The following is a 16,939-nucleotide window of genomic DNA, read 5'->3' as shown; positions in this document are numbered from 1 at the left end:
CTTTGCACATCCACAAACATTTCGCAAGGTGCGCTGCGCACAAGGGAACTCTTGAGCAGGCACCACGCTGTGCAACCAAGACCCATTAGTACTTGTTCCATAGGAGATGCTTGCTTTGAAAACACATGGGAGAGCAAGGGGGCTTGTGACTATGGGTCCCAAACACAGAGCCTGATGAATGGAAATAAAGAGAGATTGAATTTTCATGTGTATTTTGTGAAATCTCTGGGTCTGCTCTGCACTCAAAGACAAGACTCAAAGTCAACTGACATTGACTTACACAACTCTTGCATTCAGAGGTTACACGAGATTTAAGGGTAGGCTTTGTTATACAGTCAATCTATTTTTTGCTATCAAAACCTTTTATGACTTAACCAAGGCCAAAGTAGCACAATACAAAAGACATCTACGTTATTGCTTCCGTTCCTCTATAAATCAATCCCAGAAGCAGTGTGGGTTTAGGATCAGAGCCTATTTATGAGTTTTTTTGTGACCCCATAGAAAAGCAAACTCCCCGAAGACAGTAACAGTGATGAGAGCTAGAAACTCCTGACCACACACATCCCACTCTCCTTAGGATTCAGCATTCAGGCAATGATAGCACCTTTCTGTAAGTGAGGATGAACTTTGCCCAATAAGTGTTTTTACTTAGGCCTGTGTCAACAGAAATATGTCATGAGAAATAACAGCTGGATAAATTAGGCTCCTATAAAGTTAATTATTATTTTCATGTCACAGTTTGTACCAAGGGATCTACAGGAGATATATGCCAAGGTCTGGCCCTTTCAGATGATGAACGTGGTCTCAAACTTTCTTCCTAGTTATTGACAGCCTGGAGACAAGCAATGATGTACTTCATGGGCAAACCCATGACCTGGATTTTATCTGCAGTGTAACAGATAAGACACTGTTTAAGTTACTGAGCCTCCAGTGAGCAGGTGACTTTGGAGGTCTCCCACTGAGATATAAATACTAAGTCCCATAGGTACTATGTACAAGTATGGACTGAAAGGGAAGTTGGCTTGTGATTTCTTGCTGGTAAACAGATGGACTACCTGAATACATGATTAGCATGAACAGGAATGAAGCCCACCAGCTCCAACTCTTACTCACAGCCACTATAGAGTGGTTGTGAGTGGTCAAGGCCCTCTATGTCCTTTCCTAACAACACCCAGTTCTAACACTGTAGATGAAGGTAAGAAATCCCACAACGGGCAACAGTAAAAGCATTCTTCCAGGCCAAAGAGAAATGTAGGGTCCAAGGTTTCAGCCCTTTCACTTAGGAGGGTTCTATCTCTGGACTGATTTGTGTCTACCTCCAGGAGGGGTAAAACCATGAACACAAAGTTTGCATGCAATTAAAACTGCCTTCAGCTCCTTCACAAGACTGACAGCAGGGCTGGGCACAGTAATCTGAAAGCCTAGAGAGAAGTGAGGTAGCCGTGACTCCTGAATCCAACACAGCCATGACATGTCAGTGGCCCACCTGCTCCTTTGTCATCTGCTCCACCATCTTTTGTCATCTGCCACCCATGAATGACTTCCAGAGCTCTCCCAGGGACAGGGTGCCCGTTTTATGGGTCTCAACTGCACAAAGGTTTTAGACATGGTTCACAAAGTCAGGAGACTTGATCCTGTTTGATCTAGTTCCTTTTCTGTTCCCTTTGAGGCAGTTACTTTTGATGATGTCTCATGCTGTAAACACAGAAGTGGCCAAAAACCCGCAAGCTCGTTTTCCAGAGTCCAATCTTCATTTCTGATTACAAAAAGAATCCACACACTGCAAAGGAAGCCAGCACATGGTCTCCTAGTAGCACAAATCACGCCAGCATAAGACAAACAAGATTATAAACTCTCTCTCTGGGAAGAAAAAAAAGCAACCAACTGCATGTTTCAGATAATCTTTATCTTTCTGTCTGTAATTAAGCAAATAGTTTACAGTGCAAGTTGATTTCCACAGAACAAGGATCAGACTCCAAACACCAAGAAACAAACAAAAAAGGTTTCCAGAGGAACTCACAAAGAAACAAAGCAGAAAAGAGAGGACGGAAGAGATCATGAGAACCAGCAGATCCATGGGAGGGAAGAGGCAAGTGCGTGGGACACAGAATGCCCCATTCCAGCTGTGAGGTACAAGTGCCGTACAATCAGAGGCTGGCCCCACCAAATCACATTCTTATATACGAGAGAGGTTCCAAGTAAAACAGAGACCTCACCCTGTTTACATCTGAACAGAGATGGGGTCAGGATGGGAGTAGTGCTAGACGGCAAAGTGGGTTGGAGATGGGGGTGGGTGGGAGGGAAGTAACCTCTATTTCACATATTTCTTATCCTTCAGAAAACCATTCAGGTTTTATTTCAGCTTTCTACTGGCCTGGGACTCCAGTCCACTTTCAGTGCCCAAAGGAGGGAACCACCTGACTACAAGCCAGCAGGAGCCAGCAGTGTACTAGAGCAGCACTCTCTCTAGGAGAGGATGGTCATGTTGCTATCACTCTAGCTTCAAGACTTAGGAAAGGGTTACAGGACACAGAAGTGTGTGCCATACCTGTCCCTTTACTTTAAGGTGTGAGACCAGTTTCCATGGAGTGATCTCACTGGTTCCAAGCTGTGGCAAACAGCTCATGGTCAGTGATCCTCCCAAGAGCCTGAGTACCAGAGCACCAAGGACTAAGCTTTGGTGGAGAGGGAAAGGTGTCAGTCCATGACAGGACCCCTCACATTTCATTGTCTAAAGACCACGCAGGTCTAAGACAGCAGCCCCTCCCAGCAGAACATAAAATTTGACTCAAACCCCAGGATGTCTCCACGTACCAATGTGCAACCCCACACAGCTGAACCAAGCCAGCAACAGCAGGCCTCCCACCAATTCTAATTCTGGCTTCCCAGACTTCGCATGCTTGGGACCCGATACATTCAAGATTTGATAATGTGGTCACTAGCAAAATGCCCTGAAGAATTGAACTTTGCCTCAGCACTCTCCACTCCCTAGTGACATGGAGATGCTTTTCCTCCTACAACTTCCAAATTCCTCCTACAACTTCCCTGAGTGCCTCCCTCTATCCCCTGCTTAAGACAGTAGTGTGCAAAAGACCCTTCCACTCCCTGCATTGCATCAGCCTGCCAGGCAAAGATGGAAGGATATGGTTCCTTTCAAACCCAAGTGACACTGTCCTTTCAGTCAAGGGAGAAGACTAGAAGAGTTTAACAGTCACGTCTCTTCTCCTTGCTCTCACTGAGCCAGTCCCTTCCTCCCTGTGTGCTCATATGGATTAAGTAGGGCTTTCCAAAGTGATACACACTCCATTGCAACAGCCCACCATGAAGGACAAACTGCTGGGCCTGGAAGCCAAGGAAAAACTTCTCATGGCACACCGAAGGACAAACTGCTGGGCCTGGAAGCCAAGGAAAAACTTCTCATGGCACACCAAAGCACTGGCTACTACAAAACTTCTTAAGCAGCTTTCCAGGAAAGGAGTAGAGAGATTCAGAACTGAGACACAAAGTTTTCCTTCAGCAACTTCTCCTTTCATTTGGATGGGAAAGCCTTCCCTACCAACATGCAACTGAGACACCAGGGAGACACCTGCAGCCAGAAGGGATGCCCCGGAAACTGTATGGAGCCACATGATAGTAACTGCAGTTTCCAAACCCCACCTCCTGCAGGAATAGCAGCTTCTCCCTTGCACCCAATTTACAGCTAGTCTTTTTCAATTAAATGCTGACTCTGACCAGGGCAAGGACAGGGTCAGATTGGTTTCCAAACCACATCCAGGAGCAAAAGAGTAACAGAAGAGCTAAGAACGGTCTGATTTCTAGTGCAACCACAACAATGGACAATCCCTTAGACATCTTTCACTCAAGATTCATGGTGAAGGGCGAGGGAAGAGAAGTGAGCGGGGAGAAGAGATGTCCAAGCAGGTCCCAATTAAAGCTTTAAATGACAGGGAGGTAAATGAAGTGATTGTCCTTTTGGTCTCTCAGCTGGATGTGAAACGCAGGAATAGCTGTGACGAAGCAGCACACAGCAGTCCTTAGATCCAGTGTATTTCTCTTAGGAGAGGTAAGTGCTCTCTTAGACCCGTTGAATTTCAAACAGCTTCACGTCTGTGTCATACCAGATCGGGGGATCCACATTCCTGAGAGAGAAAGAGACAAGAGACACTTTACTCTCTGTGGCCAGGTACATGGAATTCAAATCTCACAGCCAAGATTACAGGAGCTGGCTACACAGAACGCCTCCAACTTTGCAAAAGAGGAAATCACTGGTTGAGAGACAATGGGCCTTAAAGGGATGACAATATCTACAACATCCCACAAACCCAGAGCTTTGCATGAAATCTCTGCACCATCCCCTCTAAAAGCAGCAGCAGCAGCTGCCAGTTCCCAAATAAGCAGTACTCCCAGAACAACTCCCTTCACGTCACCTGCTCAAAGTTTTGGAGCAGCTGATTCACCCTAGTCTCTTCCAAGGGAACAACATCTTTCTATCCTATAAATGTGAGACAATCCAGAGCTGGCCAAGTGTGTGCAATTCTCTGTACAGGCCCCCCCAAAGTTTGGAAAAGACCAAGTTAGACTGCACCCAGCTGGTTTACCTCAAATAAATAACTCCCCACATGTAGGTCCGGAACCACATGGCAGTGCCCGAGTTAGCCTGGTACTTGCGAATGAGGATGGGATGAGGGACAGGTAGCAGCCCCACCAGTGTGCCATGCTGCAAGAACTTGAGGATCTCCGATTCATCAGTGAGACCTCTGCAAAGAGACAGATCAGGAACATCCTTAGCATGTCCCATAGACACCCTCAAGAGTGCTGCAGCACAAAGTATCAGTCTAAACAAACACAGACACAGAGCCAGAGACCATAGCCACCAAGAACACACACTCTCCACTGAAAAAAAAAAGAGTTGAGACGGGATCAGACAAACAAGAAGCTTGGCAAGCAAAATAACATCTCCTCTGCTAAGACCGTGATGCTTTCAATTATACTTTACAAGGTTTCCCCTAGAGGCCCTCCAAATTCATCAAACTCTGCCAACCTCACAGAGCTCTTTACACACTGCACAGCCCTTTCTCTCCAAAAATGTACTTACTTGTCAATGCAGATCTTCTCCACCTGAGGGACCAGCACCTGTAAAAGCCGCATGATTGTCTGCAGGGGAAGCTTTGACTTCCAAGACATCACCTGTAAGTAGGAAAGCCCGCAGGGAAATCAGTGCACGTCATTAGTAGTTTTTCTACAGTTATCCCCACTACCTCTACAACAAATGAGGTTTACAAAAATCACAAAGGTGGTGGATGAACTGAGTGCGCAACAGCAATACAATAAATCCTGGAACACTAGAATTATGATCCACTCAGTGAAACTAGCATGGCATTGGTTTAAAACCAGTAAAACAAAATACTTCTTCACAGATCGTAGTAAACTTCTGGAGCTTTGACCACAAGTCAAAAGACATTCCCTATGAGGAAATGCTCCTCGGGGGAAGTCTCTGCTGGTGGGGGAATGGAGGGTGTGTGTGGCATTTCTCCCACAGCTCTTTTCCTCATTATTTATTTCCTCTGTCCAGATTCCCTTACCCAGTCAGGAGTTGGGGTCCACTGTCCACTGGAGGATGCACTAGAGAGACGCCTTCGATCCCTTCGGGGATGTGATGCCTCCTATCAATAAATATTATTTTTAAAAAAACAAACAAAAACACAAACAAACAACCAACCACAAAAAAAAAACCCCACACAATCAAACAAACAAAAGCAAATCACACTTAAGAGCAAGAAATACAACTCATTTTCTGCTGACTTTCCCCCCAGCTTTTCCAGAGCACTGCTGGGAAAGACAGCTCAGCCTGTCCCTAGAACAGATCAAACCCACCAGACCTTCATTCACCAAAACCATACACTTTGACCCAGTGAGTGGCAATATTTGATGGGGTTAAATTGTAGGACCCTGTGGTAAAGTCACAGCTCCAGCCACCACTGCTGACACTCTGTTGGAACAATCCACAGTGGGAGAGTTAAAACGGGACTGATAAAAGACTGTTCAGGCATGCTTCTTTCTTTTAGCACAGATATTAAACTGCTAAAGGCCACAACTTTTCAGACCTCTATCTACTAATTATCTCTGGGATTTTTGGTCCCCATCCTGAAATATCTTAAAGAGCATTTTTCCAAGGGCGGGCTCTCGACAACTCCTACCTAACAACCCCTGCCCCTCAAGGAACGACACACTCATACCCCCAAACACAAACAGCACTACCAGTCACTTTTTGGAAAGCTCTGGTCAAAAGTCCAAGACTCAATTCTCTCTTATTATTCTTCTCGCCATTACTCTGTTTTCATTTCTCTTATACAGAAGACATTACTGACACCCTGGCTTTCCATATTCATGGTGGGAAGGAAGGAAATAACCCTTTAAAATCACTATCAATCTCTGCATGAGGTAAAAATGGAGAGGCTTTTTCCTTTTGCAATACACCCTGACCATTCATTACTACAGCCTACAGCTGACTTTTCTACAAAACAAATGGGAACAGCACTTCCTTCCAACAGCCATCCTGCACCTCCACATACATGGACTCATTCACACGTCACCTTCGCAACCAAGAAACAGCAGGTGTGGGGCAGAGCTGTGCTGCAATCCACTGGAAGCTGACAGTGCTGTACCAGTCCTTTTCTGACTGGGGAACAGCTCAAGCCAGCTGCTGGACACAGAGACGTAATGACCCATGATTATGTTTCATGGGCTGCTGGAAGAAGAAAACCTTTCTTCTGCGAGTTCTCAGCCAAGATCTCACTTAATGACAACATAATTAATTGTGTGCTTAAGACATCTTGCTGACCATGGGCCTTCATCTGGTACCAGAGAAGGCCAGGAAGGGTAAGTAAAACTGGTCCTGGGATATTCAAGAATTCTGTTCATTCCAGTTTATTCAAAGCCTAAACAGCAATATTATTTTGCAATGTTTGCAGCTACAACCTTATCATTCAGCCTGTTCTGCTTCAGTACCGTGTCCTCATCAAGCTTCTAAAAATAAAATTCATAAAAACATAAAAAACTGTGATTTCCTTCAGATGACCCCACCCTCTTCCTCTTTCCTCCTCACTCTCCCACAGCCCTTGCCCCCACACAGCTGCCATCCAAACGCTGGCAGCCAGCTGACACATTTAGGAGAGTTAAGATGGAATTACACCTAAATATGAAGGCTGTTGAACATTTCACGAGACACTTCTGAAATGGTTATGGTTGATAAGGGGAGAACATTACAACATATAAAGGAAGGAAATTAAATCAGTCATAAGGGTGGGTATCCTAAAATTTACCCAGTATCTCTTATTAATTTATCTTAACTCAGTAGGTTGGAACCAGGTTGGAGCACAGAAAGAAAACAGTGTTCAGATAGTCTGAAACACCACAATCCCTGGAGACAGGTGTGTGCTACCTGAAGCGCCATGCGATAGCAGTGATGATTCTCCCCATAACATATCTCACACCCACTGCTTTACTGCCCTTCATCTCCTGTCTGCTTTTTGGCTCCCATCCCACAAACATTCAGACATGCAAACAGCATTGCTGGAGCCAGATGGGGCAGCTAATGGGCAACTGTCTGTCTGAGACCAAAGGCCCCCCCACACACACATGCAAGCAGAACAAGCGGAGAGGATCAGGACATAAGGGTAGAATATAGGAGTCTTCAGCCTGCTCCACTAGACTGCAATGCCTTTGCAAACATCCCCCATTTGGACCCCAATTCTGCAGTACTGTCTCAGCAAAAAGCATGTCGAGAGCAAAACAGACTGAAAGATTCTTGTAGCACCACCACAGTCCATAGCAGCCCACAATAAAATGCATCATCCCATCCCAACTCATCACCTCCTGCCCAGTTTGCTCCACACCGGTGAGAGCTGGTGTGTCAATTAGGCCATTCCAGAGAAAACTAAGAGAGGAAAAGCTGGGAAAGTTATGCCTTTCACCATGGGGCAGCCACGGATGCAATGGATGCAACGTTCCCACTGTAATGAAATGGCTCAGTGGACAGTGAATGCTCAGGCAGAGCGTAAGGCAATGCTAGGTGTATAAATGCTGCCTTGCTGAAGGAAGAGAGGATGTGCAGGACAGCCCTCGTAATACACTTCCTACAAGACAGCCTAGAGGTTTTTTGATACCGGACCAGAAAGGACACAGACTAAGGGGTTAATGGAGAGCAATAAGAGACTACCATTCCACTGAATTTGGAAGATAGCTGTTTTATAGCTCTTGATAGGGAAAACTAGCAAATGCCAGAAGGCTGACATTGCCACCAGAGCCTAGGAGGCCAGCGCAGCCTTGATTCACAGACTGCAAAGCCTCTCTCTCATCTGCATGGCCAAGCAGCCGTCACTCTGAGGGCATCGTCTCAGCCAAGCCCTCATGGGAACACATTCTTGACAGCACCAGCTAGCCAGAAGATTCTGGTAGAGCTCTCCATCCCAGAAAGGTGGGAGAGGAAAAGGAAACAGCAGTCAGAACATGAGTTGGAAGCCTCTGGATCAGGAATACTTCCCTTTGCAATTACGCGCTTGCTGCTCTATCAGTAGCTTTCAAGATGGAGAAAGCTCACTCCTCTAATGTCCTAGCTCTTGCGTCACTAGCACAAACACGAAACACCCACGATGATACAACAGTACTTCTGAACCATGGTGTTTTCCAGCACAGCGTGCATGTGCATATTGCCTCTAATATGATGCCTTTCTTCAGAGGGCTAACCAGACCTCTCCTAAAGTCCCCAATTTTAGTTCATTTCACACCAAGCCCTAGACCTTCCCTACACACCAGAATGTCTGGCCTTACCCTGCTCCAGGGCTCCCCATCGCTCACAGCTGCGGGTGGGTTACCCTCTGGTGGAGGCTGTGAAGACTCAGGCTCCAGCGAACGCATGGTCCCATCCTCCGATACCTGTGACTTCTCCGTGAGCTTGTCAATTCCTGTGTTCAGAAGAGAAAAAGCTGAGAAACACAAGTGAATTAAATACTCTTAAAAGTAGGGGGTTCTTCTCTGCCCTACCATGCACAGACACCCTGTGCATCTGCTGACATCTGAAACGCTTTCCTTTCAACAGGAGAAACAAGATCGCCTTGATTTCACCACCCCAAAGGAGTTCGTTTGTCTCTAAGAAAATGATCCCTGATGTAAGAGGAACACAGATTCACATGGATATAGTTAAACTGAGGCAAAAGGTCAAGATTAGGACATATGGCCACGTGGACACCAAGTCTGAGAGGAGAGAAACTCAAAGCAGTTTACTTTGACTTGTTTGTGATCAGCTTGGGCAAACTGATCTGAAACTCAGACTAAAAGGCAGCAAGCCTGCCTTGCATTCACAGACGTAAATTCTTAATCTCTCCCACACCCAGTGAAAGGGTGAGTCCACACCATATCTCACAGAGAAAACAAACCTCTCTCCTGTTACAAAGGTAAACTAAAGCTGACCTGGAGTCGCCACCAAACTTGTCTTCAGCGTCCCTGGTTCAGCAGGGGCAGCAGGACGTGACCCTTCCATAGAGACCCCATCCTGTGAGTTGGTGCGAGAAATAGGCTCAGGAGTTTTCTTCTTGCGCTGCAGACCTTTCTGGATGGACTGTGAGTCTGTGGGTAAGTTGGCCAGCTGGTGAAATACATTCCGCTTGCGGATAACAGCATAGACCAAATTTGAGTTCCCTGGGAATCACAGCAACAAAATGAGCAGAGAAGTAAGACTCAAAGAGCTCTGCCAATACAGCGCAGCTCACTGGGTACACAAAGCATGACTGTGGAGACCCCACAAGCTCAGAGAACCATGCTTCCACCCACAAAGGCAATGGCACAAGGAAGAAAGAGCAGAGCTCGATACCGTCTTATCCATTACAAAGCAGTATAGGAAATTAAGTTAAATTCTTCCTAGGCTGGAAGACTGACTAGAAATGGCTTAGAAACTGACATTCGAACAACTGAGAAGAAAAAGGACAATTTAAACCACATATTAGCACCTATTTTGGAAGAAAAGGTTGTTAGCCAAGATTCAACATTTCTCCATCTTCAAAAGAGTTCACAAAACAAATCAGGGGCGTTCCATTTGAGGAGAAACAGTCTTGAAATAGCAAAGCCAAAAGGCCAGAATTCTTACTGTCTGCAAGGTGGCAGAGAACAGAATGAAACCATCCCCTAAAATAAAACACAAAATCACAGCCACAAAGGCTGTTTTAGGATCTGGCAACCACCACTTGCAAGATTTCCATTAGGGAAGCAGAATGGCCACTCTGGATTTGCAATTTTAAAGCAAAACATTAAGTTTTGAGCAGGTTAAGGAACCTCACTATTAACTTCCTTGAGGTAAAAGACTGTCATGCTTTTAAGAGGGAAAACCTAAGGCATTTCCTGGAAAGACAGCAAGTGCCAGAACTTTGTTTGGATGGGGTCATTTGGTCTTCAGCTCCAGTGACCTGCCAGAGCAGAACTGAGAGGCACTTTTAAACGTTTAAGGAGATGGAACTTGTTTTGTCCCCTCACCTACACTGCTGAGCAACATGAGCAGTTTCACAGCAGCATGCAGCTAGTCACAACTTAAGCGTTACGCACTCACTTTCCCTTCTTCTTCCCCTCTACCCATCTCATCTTCTGGTCTGCAGGAGGCTGAGATTACGCTAACAATTAGCTGTCATCTCATTTTGCTCTAACCCAATCTGTCTGGGTCAGGACCCAGCACTGATTAGCTACTAACCCAACTTCTCAATCCTAGGCAAGTCTCCGTGTAGCTGGTTTTTTTACACTTCTCTTCCCTTCTCTCATCTGTTTGGACTTTCTCTGAACTTCCATCTCACATTCTTTTGGACTAAACTACTGCAAACCCACTAAATACAGCAGTCAGTCTCTTACCATCAAACTGGTACTGAATGATGTTGTTGAAAACTTCCAGCAAGAAGAAAACGAGATGGTGGTTCTGGACAGCAGAGAACAGGAACCAGGTGGTGGAAAAAGCCTCCAGGAGATGCAGTAACTTGTTAGCAGCCACCATGGAAAGAGACTTCAGGTACGGAGACACTGTGGAAGGCAAACAAATGAAAAATGGAGAAAGAACCAAGGTGTATTTGTTCACGTGAATACACCACTAAAAATGTTGCTCCTACCACCTTCCCACCCTGCACTTCTGGGAAGGCCTCATGGAATAGCTGAGCCCAACAGGGTTCCACAGAAACATTTCCAAATATAAAAGAAGTGAAACAGAGATATTGCCTAGTAAAAGCAGGCATTTCTGCTTTTAGAGGGTCTTGTGTAGTTTTACACTAGTAACATCATCTCTGGCATGCCTCTTGAAAAACTTACAGAACTGGAGCCACCTGGACACTCACTAAGCCCAAGGGAAGCCACTGCCACCGTGGGGAGGTGGCACTCCCTGCTGGAAAGGGATAGTACTGCTAACCACCCTCACCAGGCCTTCTGGAAAATGCCTTTCTGCCACCCCAGAGGGGCTCCAGGGACTCTGCTGTCCCACCCTCTGCCCCATCTGACTGAGCCCAGGCCATAACCCTGCAGGCAGGTCTGATCTGCACCTGGCACCTCCAGCACGGACTAGAAAGGATCAGTTTCCAGCAGCAGTCACTGACACAGGTCAATGTTAGGGGGCACAGGTAGGAGCGCAAGGAGAGGGGAGTGAGAGCAGCCAGAGCTGTCCCCTCTGTGGGTTGTGGTTTCACACCGCACATAGTGCTTACCATTCACAACGATGGTGAGCAGGCAGTCAAAGAGAGGCTGCAGCCGCTGATGTCCGCTGGTTATGATCTTGTGAAAGACCTATGGCAAGGAAGGAGTTCTTGAACAAGGTAGTACCTTACTGAATCACAGAATCACAGAATCGTATAGGTTGGAAAAGACCTTTAAGATCATCGAGTCCAACCGTAAACCTAACACTACCAAGACCATGACTACACCATGTCCCTAAGCACCTCATCCAAACGTCTTTTAAATACCTCCAGGGATGGCGACCCAACCACTTCCCTGGGCAGCCTGTTCCAATGCTGGACAACCCTTTCAGTGAAGTAACATTTCCTAATATCCAGTCTAAACCTCCCCTGGTGCAACTTGAGGCCATTTCCTCTTGTCCTATCACTTGTTACCTGGGAGAAGAGACCGACCCCCACCTCTCTACAACCTCCTTTCAGGCAGTTGTAGAGAGCGATAAGGTCTCCCCTCAGCCTCCTTTTCTCCAGGCTGAACAACCCCAGTTCCCTCAGCCGCTCCTCATCAGCCTTGTGCTCCAGACCCTTCCCCAGCTTCGTTGCCCTTCTCTGGACACGCTCCAGCCCCTCAATGTCTCTCTTGTAGTGAGGGGCCCAAAACTGAACACAGTATTCGAGGTGCAGCCTCACCAGTGCCGAGTACAGGGGGACGATCACTTCCCTGGTCCTGCTGGCCACACTGTTTCTGATACAAGCCAGGATGCCATTGGCCTTCTTGGCCACCTGGGCACTCTGCTGGCTCATATTCAGACGGCTGTCAACCAACACCCCCAGGTCCTTCTCTGCCAGGCAGCTTTCCAACCACTCTTCCCCAAGCCTGTAGCGTTGCATGGGGTTGCTGTGACCCAAGTGCAGGACCTTGCACGTAGCCTTGTTGAACCTCATACAGCTGACCTCGGCTCATCGATCCAGCCTGTCCAGATCCCTCTGTAGAGCCTTCCTACCCTCAAGCAGATCAACACCCCCGCACAACTTGGTGTCATCTGCAAACTGACTGAGGGTGCACTCGATCCCTTCGTCCAGATCATTGATAAAGATATTAAACAGAACTGGCCCCAACACAGAGCCCTGGGGAACACCGCTTGTGACTGGCCACCAACTGGAGTAAACTCCATTCACCACCACTCTTTGGGCCCGGCCATCCAGCCAGTTCTTTACCCAGCGAAGAGTACACCCGTCCAAGCCATGAGCAGCCAGTTTCTCCAGGAGAATGCTGTGGGAAACCGTGTCAAAGGCTTTACTGAAGTCTGGGTAGATAACATCCACAGCCTTTCCCTCATCCACTAGGCAGGTCACCTTGTCATAGAAGGAGATCAGGTTGGTTAAGCAGGACCTGCCTTTCCTAAACCCATGTTGGCTGGGCTTGATCCCTTGGTTATCCTCTACGTGCCGTATGATGGCAGTCAGGATGATCTGCTCCATCAGCTTCCCCGGTACCGAGGTCAGGCTGACAGGCCTGTAGTTCCCCAGATCCTCCTTCCGGCCCTTCTTGTAGATGGGTGTCACATTTGCTAATCTCCAGTCAACTGGGACCTCCCCAGTTAGCCAGGACTGCTGGTAAATGATGGAAAGGGGCTTGGTGAGCACACCTGCCACTTCCTTCAGTACTCTCGGGTGGATCTCAAAATCAAAGCACCCTCTCAACCAAAACCAGTGCCACCCCCACACTAATCACTTCCTGACACCATTCCTTCCTAGGCAGGGCCCTGCACACTCCACAATTACACAGGTGGGGAAGGCTGCTCTCACTGCAGACTTGCACTCCAGGTGTACAAGCTTTCATTTACAAGAATCCTTTGGGGACCTGATTAAGGCTCTAACACTGCAAACAGAAACTGACTGAGCTGTTCCAAAATGCACAGGCAGCCTGAGACAAAAATAAACCACCAGGAAGTAACAAACATCTTCACCTCCAATGAATTTTGACTCTGAACCCTAATGATAGCTGCTTGAAATGCCACAGAACTAATCATTTCATATTTGATTTTAGTGCAAACTTCTAACTCAAATGTTTGTCCTATTTTTCTCAACTATACCCTCAGACATGGAAAGATTCAACTGCCTCGCAACCAGTTCAGACATTCCCAGTCTTGCCCTTCCCACCTCTAGCTGGCACGCCTGTAGAGAAGACCTGCAGCATAATGAAAATACAGAGATGATCTAAGATTAATGGAATGTAATAGCAAAACACATAGCGTCAAGAACAGTTCTGGTGGGCACATTTCTTCCTACTCCTTCTAATGGGAATCTCCTTTTGGAGGTTTATCAGAAGCTGCTGAGAGATTCTTCTCTGGCAAATGAGCACTAACATGACAGGAGGGTACCACCTGAGGCTGGTACTGCAAAACACACAGCTATTTGTAGGCAGTATTGTGGCCCTCAGCACTACAGACTGAAAGATGAATGAAACCTTGCAGCAACCCAAAGCTGTAGGGTTGAACTTGGTAGCACTGGTGTTCCCATTCTGACAGACGTGCTCTACACAACCCTGGTTACTTGGGACAGAGCCAGCAATGCAGTCAGATTTCCTGCCTTCCCCACCTGCAATCAAGTCTGGTAGAGACCATGGACCCACCCCACTCATGCCAGTCCCAGTCCTTTAGACACCAGTCGAACGCCATCCAGGATCCTGTTCTTTGGGATCATCTCATGCAGATGGAATTGCACCTCATGCATATGCACCCTGCCAGACACATCACCTCAGGTTAACAGCGTGCAAAGATCTCACCGGTGTTTGGATGCATCCCACACACTTTCTAGCTACTCAGTGGGCTGACAATCTAGGAAGGACAAGTATATTTAAGGAGGAAGGAGGACAATTATTTGTGGAGGTATGAAACAGGAGTTCGGAGGGACAGAAGAGTACTGCTGGAGCTATACTCACTATGATGAGCAGATCTGCATGTGTCCCTGTGAAGACAGGGATGTCCATAGGCACTCGTACAGAATACGGCTTGTTCAGTCGAACTCCAAAGTTACGCTCCCCACTGAGAAGCAGGAGGATAAAAACCCCAATGTGCATCAAGCCCACTCGTGCTGCAGAAAAAAGAAAAAAAAAAAAAAAAGAAAAAAAAACCCCCAAAAACCACACATCAGTGAGGCCAGTGGACTCCCAAAGACAGAAAGGCAGTGAGGAGAGAGGGGAAACACTATGGGACTGAAAGAAAAACTGCACAGACCAGACCATCCTGATAAGGGACATCCCACACAGAGCTCCCTCTGTTGCCAGTACCAGTGTCCTTCCCAAGCACATCTATGGGGCCAGTACAATGATAAGTCTTGGACAGATCATGCTTTTCTTCATTATGTTCTTGATGTAAACCCATCACCATAGTAGGAAAGATACAACTACTTTCCACTACCCAGTGAAGGAGTTATGCCTGATTTACGCCCAAGGCAAGAGCAGATTGCTCATTTCTCCCTCTTCATGGGATCAGGGACACAGTTTTTGACATAAGGACTCAAAATGGGTTAACACATGCTAAGGATCTCCCTTCCCTATGTTGTGGTATAGACCATGTCTTGCTTCTAGTCTGTTACAAACATTAACACGCAGCTAACTGAACCACTCTACTCTATGCCTGCAGAAGGCTAGCAACATACACTTGAGATGCTATTGCATCTCAGTGGTAGGGAGAAAGCATCTTAAAAACATTCTAGCTCAACTCTCAAGCACAGATCATCCCAAATATTGAAAATAACCAACTTACACTGGTCTGCTCTGGCATCATTGAGAAAATACAAGATTGGGACAAGGATGTCCAGAACATCGCTGCTCTTCAGCACGAAGAAGAGGAATTTCTGGAAGAAAGGGGAGAATTTCAGACAATCACAAGCATATTTGGTTTTCTGCACCATCCACAGGACTCAGACCAGGTAGCCTCAAGCTAATTAGTCTCTCAAGAACATTAGAAAGGCTGGTGTATGCACCATCTCCTCAACTCTGGTGTTATTTGTAGAGTTACTATAACACCTGCTCCTGCATTTACCTCAAGCACTGACCTTCAAGGAGCTGCAGCCATTCTCACAAGCTCTCCCTGGAGCCAGACCCCCACAACCCACCCAGCAGGGAGTAATGCGGCTGACCAGAGTACCACAGAGTCACTGCTAACTACCTGCCCACAGCTCTTCACCAGGGCTTGGTCCAGCCAGAGCTACACCAGGCTCTGGGCAACAGGCAAGGTGTGGCAAAGCTCAACAAGAAGCAGATCCACACCTTGTTGAAGTCACAAAGTTTCCAGAAGAGGACAAGGAGTTCCTGATGGAATTGGATCTTCTTGGCAGAGTTTGGTAGGTAGGTCTGGACCAGTGGGTTTGATAACAAGCGGGCGACTCCTTTCAGGATGAACTGGAAATCCTGCCAACAGACCAGGAAAGACACCGTGGTGGGCCCAGGGCTAATGCAATCAGCATGAAATCAGACAGGAAATAGTTCAGGATAGGAGCACATTACCTCCTCTCGGTGTATTCTTGAGAGGTAATTCACAAACAGATTGTCTGGTCCGGGAGGCTGCATTCAAAGAAAATGAGTGAAATGCTTACTGGCAACAAGGTTTACTCAGGAAGACAAAGTGTAACCACTGGCTCTGGGGGCTAATGTCTCTCTCTTCAGCTCTCCTCTCTGAATAATCCAGTTTTAAATGCTAGGAGACAGAGCACCTCAGGGAACATAAAGTCAGGGCCTTTTCACTTACATGCTCCTGATTCAAGTCAGTGACCACAGCCTAGTGGTTTGGTCATCTACAGCTGTTTAGTGACCTACAGAAAAGAAGCAGGACTGGGCCAGAGATAGCAGACTGCAAGGAGAGGAGTGGTGCTGGGCCCTACAGGTCAACATTCAATGCAAGCTGGTTTAAGAAGACCACAGGGAGTTCAGGAGAGCAGCAAATACAGATCCCAGTGTCACTCACATCCACATCATCCATGGCTGTGCCAGTGGTTGTGCCATCCACAGTGGGACTTGAACTGGTGGAGCTGTCATAGTCCAAAGTGACAATCAGCACCTGGGCTGCCTCCTCCACCAGGGGCTCGCGGTAGTCAGAGAAAAGCAAGTGATTGTAAGGAATCCCATAACCCACCGGGTCGTAGGCACAGACAACGTTCAGGAGTGAGGTGAAGAGTGGGAGCGCATGTCTGGGGAGGAGAAAACATTCTCAGAAGGCAGAAACAGGAAGCAAAAGGTGCTGCCT

At 47.0% G+C, this 16,939-nt stretch overlaps 1 protein-coding gene across 3 annotated transcripts in view; it reads right to left on the bottom strand.

The window, feature by feature from the left end:
• Positions 1-1,891: 1,891 nt before the first annotated feature.
• The window catches only part of HID1 (HID1 domain containing), a 33,313-nt gene continuing 18,265 nt past the window's right edge, over positions 1,892-16,939 (bottom strand). Inside the window, exons 7-20 of one of the 3 annotated variants that reach the window (XR_012778124.1) lie at positions 16,661-16,883; positions 16,204-16,260; positions 15,967-16,107; positions 15,461-15,551; positions 14,635-14,786; positions 11,727-11,805; positions 10,891-11,055; positions 9,469-9,696; positions 8,830-8,963; positions 5,583-5,663; positions 5,096-5,187; positions 4,599-4,757; positions 3,396-4,139; positions 1,892-3,342 (exon numbers count right to left, since the gene is read on the bottom strand). Coding sequence is in view for 1 of the 3 variants with exons in the window: in XM_075518884.1 (XP_075374999.1) it covers positions 4,076-4,139; positions 4,599-4,757; positions 5,096-5,187; positions 5,583-5,663; positions 8,830-8,963; positions 9,469-9,696; positions 10,891-11,055; positions 11,727-11,805; positions 14,635-14,786; positions 15,461-15,551; positions 15,967-16,107; positions 16,204-16,260; positions 16,661-16,883 (1,666 nt within the window). In the remaining 2 variants the exon portion in view is untranslated. Of the gene's footprint in view, positions 3,343-3,382; positions 4,140-4,598; positions 4,758-5,095; positions 5,188-5,582; positions 5,664-8,829; positions 8,964-9,468; positions 9,697-10,890; positions 11,056-11,726; positions 11,806-14,634; positions 14,787-15,460; positions 15,552-15,966; positions 16,108-16,203; positions 16,261-16,660; positions 16,884-16,939 lie in introns of those variants that run through there. The other 2 variants (XR_012778125.1, XM_075518884.1) reach the window with 2 other exon arrangements.

This window comes from Mycteria americana, chromosome 16 (assembly GCF_035582795.1).
Source record: "Mycteria americana isolate JAX WOST 10 ecotype Jacksonville Zoo and Gardens chromosome 16, USCA_MyAme_1.0, whole genome shotgun sequence".
In the NCBI taxonomy this organism is placed as follows: Eukaryota; Metazoa; Chordata; class Aves; order Ciconiiformes; family Ciconiidae; genus Mycteria; species Mycteria americana.
This window is presented reverse-complemented; position numbering and strand designations above follow the sequence as displayed.